The 10144-nt window shown below is 34.4% G+C and overlaps 1 protein-coding gene across 2 annotated transcripts in view; it reads right to left on the bottom strand.

Annotated features, from left to right (window-relative positions):
• Positions 1-996: 996 nt before the first annotated feature.
• LOC105034543 (probable glutamate carboxypeptidase VP8) overlaps positions 997-10144 on the bottom strand; it is a 55285-nt gene continuing 46137 nt past the window's right edge. For both annotated transcript variants that reach the window (XM_010909756.4, XM_010909754.4), the window contains one exon: positions 997-1390. In XM_010909756.4, coding sequence (XP_010908058.1) covers positions 1208-1390 — 183 coding nt within the window. In that variant the 3' untranslated portion in view covers positions 997-1207. The remainder of the gene's footprint in view (positions 1391-10144) is intronic.

Raw genomic sequence — 10144 nt, 5'->3', positions numbered from 1 at the left:
ATCTCACAACTTGGTCTAAGATGCCTCCAAGCATTGACCCAAACCTACCATATACCTGGACCCTTCATTGGTCTATAGGAATCTAGAGAGAGAAAATGTAGAAGAGAGAGAATAAGAGTGTTAAGAGTATGACCATTATTATTTTTTTTTTCTTTTTCTCCTCTCTCTCTCTCTCTCCCTCTCTCTCTCTCCTCTTTGCTTCATTCTATGGTAAACAAAAGAAGGGGATGGACCATAGTCAACCACCCCCACGACAGCGAACCCTAATGACAATAAACCCCAGTGGCTGCAGCCCTCAATAGCTTGAGCATAGCGTTGTCCAACAACGGTGGCTGGCGATGACCCGATGCTAATCCTACTGAAAAACCAAGCCTTAGGAACGGAGAAGAGAGAAAAAATAATGAAAATCCTTACTTCATCTCCGATGACAGATTAGCAGCAATTTATTAAGAGATGCTCGACAAAAACCAAGAGAAATCAAGCTCTTGCCAGTAATTGATTGGGATTTTGAGCACGATGCTTAAAGAAAAGAGGATTTATAAACACATCACCGAAGTCCGGCATGCCCTAAGGCTTTGATTCTCCAACAAAATTGGAGCAGAAGAGTCTTCCTCTTCGCCCCTCACATGCAAGGCAGCCAAGCCCAATGAGTTTGGGCCAAACTAGGCCGAGTTATTACATAGGTCACTACACATATTAGTGCATAGTACAATTGAGTCACTTCGTCGGGACCTCTAACATCCATAATCACATTTAAACTTGAACAGAGCCTGTCAGAAACTGGCTAACTGCCACTCCCATTTCACATATTCTTCACTCGGGTGGCAGGGGAAAATCATTTCCCTGCCTTCCTTCTGGACCTCATCCAAGGAATCTATATTGTTAACAAGGATCTCCCATGCTATTGACACAGCAGAGAACAATTTAATCAACTTGCATGCAAAGAGTACCCAGACATAATTTAATCAATTGCTTGCACGCACTACCCAGACATGATACACATCAAAGTGCAGAAACTTTATGAAAACATAATATACATTATCTTTTTATAGGGTTAAAACGTCAATATCAAAGTGGAGAAACTTTATGAAAACATAATATACATTATCTTTTTCTAGGGTTAAAACGTCAATCTCCATCCTTAACTTTGGGGAGGAAAGCAACTTCTATACAGATTACAAGTACGCCAGTTTTATTTCTTGTCTCCTCAAGTAAGCTCTCCTCTAAGAACGCTGGCAGCCCTTTGAATAGCTCTAGCAACTCTCCATATCTCATGTTGAATCCCCAGTTGCCCTTCTCCTTCAGCAAACTTCCTGGCTTGAGCGATGGCATCAACTATACCGGGAAAGAAAGAAACATTGCTTTCATAGTCCTCTGGAGGCGAGTACAACTGCCCACCATCAAACAAGTAATGCAGGTGTTACATCAAGCGAGCGACAACTCTGCTCTTTTAATATGATAAACATTGTAACTACATATATACATATATATATGTATATATACACACATACATATATATGTGTATATATATACATACATATATACATGTATATATGTATACATATATACATACATGTATGCATATATGTATACATGTATGTATATATGTATACATATATGTATATATATGTATATATGGATCTGTAAATATAATCGTCATAAGTCTCAAAAAGATGAGATCGTGCCATTGTGACAGTGGTCACAATTAGTTACCAGGTCTTGAGAACTACCAAATGTATGATGGTAAAACATCATGCATATCTGCACTAAAAGCAGAACTGAATTAAAAGAGAATGGTTTTAACTTTGTAAAAGATATTCACGAAAATATGATGAACAAGGAAATTATATGTATGTTTCATTCTCAAACAGATACTCAACAATCATTCAACAAATTAAGGAGACGAGGGTAGGTAAATACCAAACGAGGAAAATGATTCTAAAATCAAATTATCTACTTTTAGCAATTCATTCAACCAGCATACCGAGCTTCCATTACACAACGATCAGTAACAATGTATACTGTATTGGTTAGAAAACATGACAAACTGAGTCCGGCATACATGTGCAACGCCGGTGTTCCTTCTTAGTTTGAAAGTTCAAGGAAATTTGTAATATAACATACACTAGAAAACATTATTTTCAAATTCAGCTGCAGTAGTCAAAAAGGAACCATATGGGGGTCCACACGTGTTTGGCTCAACCCAAGACTAAACAAACCCTTCCTTGTTGGGTTGGTTTGGTTTAGGCACAAAGTAGGAATGGGTAGGTCTTGGTTAAAATTTTTAGAAACCTGATTGGATTTATTCCAGTTTGGGTTAAGTAGTTGGGTAATATGGAACCAATCAAGACCCAGTGTAGGGTGAAATCAAGCTGAGCCAAGTGGAGTAGCTAGAAATTCGAGATTCAAAACACTTAGATTTGAAACTTGACTCAAAATTGATTGAGCCTTAATGTCCCAAACTCGACCTCGGCTCAATGAAAAAAAAAGCAAAACTTAAGTCGATTCAACTCGAATCAAATATTGATTGAGTCATACTCAAGCTCGAATTCAAAAATTAGCCTACTAATAGTATATATTAATATATATATTATAAATATAAATAATATTATTAAAAATATATATAAATTCGAATAGGCTCATAAGCTTTCGAGCCGAATATCCTGCTCCTCGAGCTCGACTCAAGCCCAATGATAATCGAATTGAGTCAAGCTTAAACTGAAGTCGTGCTCAAGTAACTCGTGGGCAGCTCAACTCAATTGCACCCCAAGACCCAAACACATATATATAAAAAAAAATTAATTTATAGTAATACATTAATTGGATATCATCTACTGCAATGTTAATTTTGATAAATTCTTCATTTTGGTGAACCATTACTTTTCGTAATAAATAATTTGTTTATTATGGTCATAGTCTGTAACATGTTATATTTCCAGATTTATGGATATTTTGGATATTGTTGTCCTAAGATGCCCTTGAGTATACTACATATTGCTTTCTGTGATTCACCTTCTATTATTAGTTTACCTCAAACAAAAGCAATAATTCATTTGCTGAAATATTTTGCGGCTTTTGGTATTTTGAGAACTAACTTGAACCAACCTAATCTTGATTGGGTCATTCGGGACGTTTGGTTCTGGATTCAAAATTTCAAACCAATTGTAATTCCATCAGTTAGGGCAACTCATGTGCACACTGTATAGCACATGCAGTATATGGGCTGCATATGCAAGCACATATGAGGTTAGTTTTTCTTCCTATTTAAGATCAGTAAAATACAATAAACATGATGAGAAAACAACAACAGAGGTCAACTAGAATTCAGCCGACAAGATTTCAAGTCAAATCCAATTAGTCTTGACCAAATGAGGAGGCCTGACACTAATGGCTCCAAGCCATTAGGTAGGATCTAATACCTCCTCTAGGCTACTTACATACCAAAAAGCATATGATTTCGAAACTCCTAGCCGATGCATCATGCGCTCGAAATGGATACTTTAAACAACACAAAAAAACACTTTTTTGACCACTCAATATGTAGGCTAGAGATCCTTGAGATCTCCAAAGCAAATTATTTTTGGTGTGGTGGAAGTTTAAAAGTAGCAGATCACACCAATGACTTGGATCATCGGTGTCAAGCCCCCCATCATCCAGTCAGAATTGATAAGATTTGACCTCAAATTCAATTGAGGTATCCCAAATCCACCTCATACTAATGATGATGATGACAATAATGATGATGATATGGATGAATAATAATATTAAAAACAATAACAACGAACTATTAATGCCTACTATTAAGTTTATAACATAATTATCATATAAACATTATAAATTATATCTGTGTCTATTCTACTTGAAATTCACATCCAACCTAGCCATCAGCTTGCACAGCTCTGTCTTCACATGCCCAAGAATGAGCCAGAACAAAATGAGAAGTCCCTAACCAGCTTCTGGAGAGACATAATTTATTTCATAAATCTTGGTAGCTACACCACCCACTAAATTTTAGAGAACCTAAAGGAGCATGATCACATATTCTATCAAATGTCGTTCTTGCCAAGATTGCATATCTTTTTCTGCCTTCTCAAGTCCAAACCATCAAAACCCTTAGGTGTCGTAACTAGGAAGTATGAAGATTCCAAAAATGCATAGTTTCTCCTTCAAAACTAATCTTTCTGATGTAATACATTAGATAGACCTAACCAATAGTCCTTAAGCAAATCCTACATTAGCTTTAAAATGTTGGTCTCTCACGGATAGTTTGAGCTTGGGATGTTGTGATTTCTTTTATTATACCCATCCAGATATGGCCCACGCTAACACGCATCAGAATTTGTTTTACATGTTTTAATTAATCTGGACTCTGACTAAAGATAAACCTCCAATAAAGTGATACGGATATATTTGATAGTTTGATAAAATTGAGCTCTATACAACTATTGTGAATAACGTACATCTTACGGTCTTTGCGACTGATTTAGATACTGACTTGTTTTCCTACTCGTCCGAGAGCTTATGAGATCCTTCCCATCAAGTATACTCAAATTAGGGTTTGAAAAATCAAGACGCTGCTCGACGACAGCAAGGAGAATCCAGGATTGATTCTCTTATGGTTGCAAGTTGCAGATAATTACAGATTGATCCGTTTGGGCTTGACCAACAATAGCTAAAGGTACGATTATTCCCACATTCAAGATTACATTTCCTACATTCAGTGGTATCAGAGCCACCTCTATGCTATTTTATTCAATCCATATGGATTGATGATTTTGAAGTAATATAAAAAAATTTATATGCTATATTTTAGATTTATTCCTGACATATTAAAGATTATATAATTATTATTTATGAATAAAATGAAGAACAAAAGGGTCTCCATTTCTTCCTCGTTGGAAAGGGCTATAGGTCTAACTGGCCATCCTGGTCAATTGAAGCCATGACCTAGATTCCATAAAGGATCCAAGATTTTTATTTATTTATTTATTTTATTTTAAAGATTCTATGATTTATTTTTGAGCTTGATTTATTGAATAAATAAATAAATAAAGCGGGAAGAACAGAAGTTCTTTCGTAATTGTCCTCCCTTCCCTCGAATGAAGATGGCCGGATCTGCGTTGCTGACAACCATCTGGTATGGACCGACAGTGACCCTGCCGGGCCACCACGTTGGTTCCCTGTTTTTCGATGACCACCCACTGTAAATAATAAAGAAAGGGAGATTGAAGAAGGGACCGCCAAATCTCAATAATCCGGTGGTCCATCCTCCCAATCACTGGCATAAAGGGATCTTAGAGAGACAGCAACGTCTGCCGATCCAATCTTTTCCAACGGCCATCGATCGGAACTTTTGAAAAAAGGATGAAAGGGAATAGATCGCCAGCAATGAAGTTGGAACTGCCGAATCTAGGCAAGCCAAGGGTTTCCCCTCCCTCATCAGCGGCATAAAGGGGTCTTCAATCCCCAAAGAGGTTGGCGGTCAGTTGATTGGGGTTATCCGACAACTGCCAACCATGATTTGGTGGGGAGGAGCTGGTTTCGGCCCTGCTCCACCGATCTCCTAAGAAACCAGCCTATCACCGATAAACACCGGTCCGGAAGAAGATCCAGGCGAAAGGTCACCGACGGTGGAGAGGTCGGTGGGCCTCCGACAGAGAACCATCGGGCAAAGGATTGTCGGCCATGGGGTTTATCATCTCCACTTGACTGTGATCGAAAAAAGAGACGGAGAGCAAGGAAGAAAAGATAAAACAGATTTAGATTTTGGGTTCCAACCCGAAATCTGAAATCCGATTGGACCCATTTACTAAAAGAAACTTTTGCATTTAAGCCCCTGATAAAATATATATTCAATAAAGCCCTTTCAGTTGACTGAACCAAACTGATTTAATTTAGTTGAGCGATTTTTGCAATTTAGTCCCTGATAAAGTATTAATTCCATAAAGATCCTTAAAAATTACATTTTGATCTCTATAATAGAGTTTATTACATAAAGACCCTAGGATTATTATTCAATCCCCGTAATAAACTTAATTAAATAAAGATTTTTTGATAATTATAATAAGATCCCTGTTATATGGTTTTATTGCAATTTTGTGCATTATATGGTTGATTTATGTGCTTTTTGATTTGTTTATATGGAAATAATAAATTGCAGACCTACATATTGAGGATGATGTATTCAATGCCATATAAAGTTAGTAGGTCTATTATGTTCCGGAGTAGCCACAACATCCTGCATATAGTAAAAACCACATAAAGACTACCAAATAAAGTGTAATGGCGTGTGAATAGAATTGCAATTACGTTATAGAAATAATTAGCTTTACCCACAAAGAGCGATTATTTTTGTAATTTAATTGAAATAAAAGGATAATTTGGGTATTAAGGATAAGATTTTTCATAAACACAGATATGAAAATTTTCTATTTTTTGATACCTATCTTGCTAGTCTTATTAATAAAGTATTAGTAAATTCTATGCATGATGCACTTCTACCCACAGAAAGGTTAAAATTTACTACTGAAATAATATTGATTGTTTCATATTACAATTTAATTAGTCTCATTATTTAATAATAGCGTGAACATGTATTATTTGCAGTATTAATTCCCATAATTAATGATAGTAGTATAGAAAAAAAAAAATTTTAATGGTTTGAATTTCTTGGAATAGAGATAAAAAAAATAGTGCACATATTAGGATGTGCGGACCTTGATCTGATACTTTGAGTTAATAAATTTTCACCACTTACGAATGAAAATTTACTAAGGAACTTTTGAGAAATGTGAGCGATCTAATTGACTCACTTTTACTCTATAAGAAATCTAACATGGCACATTAGGGAATTCATCCCTTCATATTATAAGGCATGTATTTTCTTGGATGTTGTAGAGCAGAAATTAGTAAGCTCTAAAAAAGCAAAAGGCCGACATCCATGAGCATATTATGAAAATAAAGAATATTGCAGTACAATTATCTAATATTAAAATTTTCATATGGATACCCTTTGGTCTATTTTATTCTCATTTCTCTTTCATCAGAGTATGATCTCTTTCAGATCTCCTATAGCACACACAATAAGAAATGGACAGTTAGTGAATTACTGGCCAAATATGTGCATGTGGAGAAAAAATTGAGAGAAGAAAATGGAAAGTGTGAACTTTGCTTCACATCAAATTGATAGAAAACAGATAAAGAAAAGGATATATCCAAGGCAAAAAGAAAAAATATTTATTGTGGCATTAGATGAAGTCATTAATAAAGTTGTCAAATACTTCTTCTGCAAAAAAAAGGGACCCAACTTAAACTGCATAAAATATGAAAAGTGACTATAAAAGAAAAAAATACCGTATACTCTTGTATGTGTTTTAAATTCAATTTAGTAAATATTTCTAATTCTACCTGGCGCATTAATTCTAGTGTATTTGTGCACATTGCCAACAACTTAAAGAGCTTCATATTAAGAGGGCTTCCGACTAAAAGTGAACGATCTATTTTGATTGAAAATCAAGCACGTTCACTTATTAAGACAGTTGGATGCTACTGAATAATCTTAGATCCTGAAGTAGGTTTTCATTTAGAAGATTTTTCTATGTTATGGCATCAAAGAGTATGTTATATCTCCGAAAAAAGAGCCATAAGGCTAGTGAAGGATAAGATCTTAGGATCATTAAACTTCTGATTTTTGTATCATGTATTGACTACATAAAAACAAAACATTTAAGAAGGATGCCAGGTTGATTAAAGAAACTTTAGAAATCTTTCACACTATTGTATATAAATATTTTTCCTGTGTAATAGATGAATAGTATTTCATCACATTCATTAATGACTATTCATAGTATGTGTATCTATAACTTTTGTCTGATAAGGCTAATATCTCTGAGACCTTTAAGGAAAATTTGAAATAGAGATAAAAAGATAATCAGGAAAAAACGATCAAAGTAGTCAAATCTGATAGAGATGATGAGTATTATGATAAACATATAAAGATGGAACAGATCAGAACCATTAACGAAATTTCTAAAGGAACATAGCATTATATTCTAGTACATAATGTCAAAGTACGTCGAATCAAAATGATGTAGCTAAAAGATGGAATAGAATGCTTAAAAAAATGGTTCGGACTATAATAAGTTATTCTGCTCTATCTTTTTGTGAGATGAGGCTATAAAGATAGTTATGCATACATTGAATAAGGTTCCTACTAAGGCAGTTCCAAAGACTCTTCTTAAGTAATGGATTGATAAGAAATCTATTTTAGAATATGCGTATATGGAGTTATCCGGTTGAGGCCAAAATTTTTAACCCACAAGATAAGGCATTTAATCTCAGAACGACTAATATTTTTTTCATTGGTTATTCAGAGAGATCAAAAGAGTATAGATTTTATTATCTATCTCATAAACCGCAAATAGTAGAAACTAGTAATGCTAGAATTCTAAAAGCTGGCATGTTTAGTGGTAGTGAAAAACCTTAAGACATTATCTTTGAGATAATACTAGATTTACAAAGCATACCGAAATAATGATTTCTATTGTTATTCGTCGGGGTAATATTCAGGAGGGATCACCACTTTATCAAATTTCACTCCATGAGGTTTCTATCACCGATGAACTATCTAACCACTGTCACAAGCAGATCAAAAGATAGCTCTGAAAATTTTGATAGATATGGATAAAAAGGTTGATGACTCTGAGACATTCTTACAAACCATGAAAATGTGAGAACTTCTTACAGTGGTTAGATGCCATAGAAGGAAGAGCTGGGCTCTATAAATAACAACCATATCTAGGAATAATTTGGCCTACCTATAGGGTGCGACCAATAGGTTACACAAATGGATCTACATGACCAAAAAAAATCCTAATGATAAGATTGAACAATATAAAGTCAAACTTGTGGCAAAAAGGTTTACATAAAAGAAAGACATTGACTATTCTTCTTTTAGAATTGTCATGGCCTTGCTACATTGGATGGATGTGAAAATGACCTTCCTTAATAGTAATCTAGAGGACAGGGTCTACATGAAACAATCCAATTTTTTTGGTTAGTGGACAAGTGCTTATGGTTTGTAGATTAAAAAAATCTAGTTATGGACTTAAACAGGCTTCCACACCATGGTATCCGAAGGTCAGTGGGAGTAAATTCATAATTTTAATATTATATGATAATATTCTACTTGCTAATAGTAATTTTAGTCCACTTAAGGAAACCAAACAGTTTTCATCCTAAGATTTTGAGATGTAAGATATGAAGGAAGCCGCTTATGTTATCAACATTGTAATTCATAAAAATAGATCCTTAGAGCTAGTTGGACTATTTTAAAGAATTTACATCTTTGTAGTATAAAAAATTTGGAAAGAAAAAATATTCCTCTGGATGTGCTCATATTGTAAAGAGTGATAAGTTTAATAAAGCACAATATCCAAAAATTAAGATAAAGATAGAGGAAATAAGGTTCATAAACTATACTTCTGATGTTAGGAGTCTATACACATGTTTATATGGATCCAATCATTGCTTATGCTGTATCAATGCTTGGACACTTTACATGATGTAGAAATGGAGTATAGGAAAACTGCAAAAATAATCATTTATTACTTATAGGATATAAAAATTTACATGCTCACATACAGACGATCTGATCATCATAAAATAATAGGCTATTAAGATTCGCACTTTGCTGGATACCCCAACAATAGTAAATCTATTACTAGTATATCTTTCTACTTACAAGAGGTGCTATATCATGGATAATAAGATTTTACTCACTGCATTCGCTATGAAAGCAGAGTATGTAGCCTATATGAGACTTCCTCATAAGCTATAAGATTACGAAATTTTATCATAAGACTTAAAGTTGTTGATTTTATTAGCAGATCGATAAAGATAAACTATGATAATTCTGCAGTAAGATTCTCCAACAATATAAAGAGAATAATCACTTGCAGGCATACAAGTATCAAATATTTTGCTCTTCATGAAAAAATAAAGAATATAATATCTATGAAACATATTAAAGAAAAGCTGATAATTATAAATCCACTAAAGGACTAATTCTTGAGATTTTGAGGATCAGATGGTTCATATGGGATACAGCTTATTTTATGATATGTATTGGACACTACAAAACGTC

Source organism: Elaeis guineensis, chromosome 2 (genome assembly GCF_000442705.2).
Source record: "Elaeis guineensis isolate ETL-2024a chromosome 2, EG11, whole genome shotgun sequence".
NCBI lineage: Eukaryota > Viridiplantae > Streptophyta > Magnoliopsida > Arecales > Arecaceae > Elaeis > Elaeis guineensis.
Note: the sequence above shows the minus strand (reverse complement) of the source record. Positions and strands in the feature narration are given on the sequence as shown.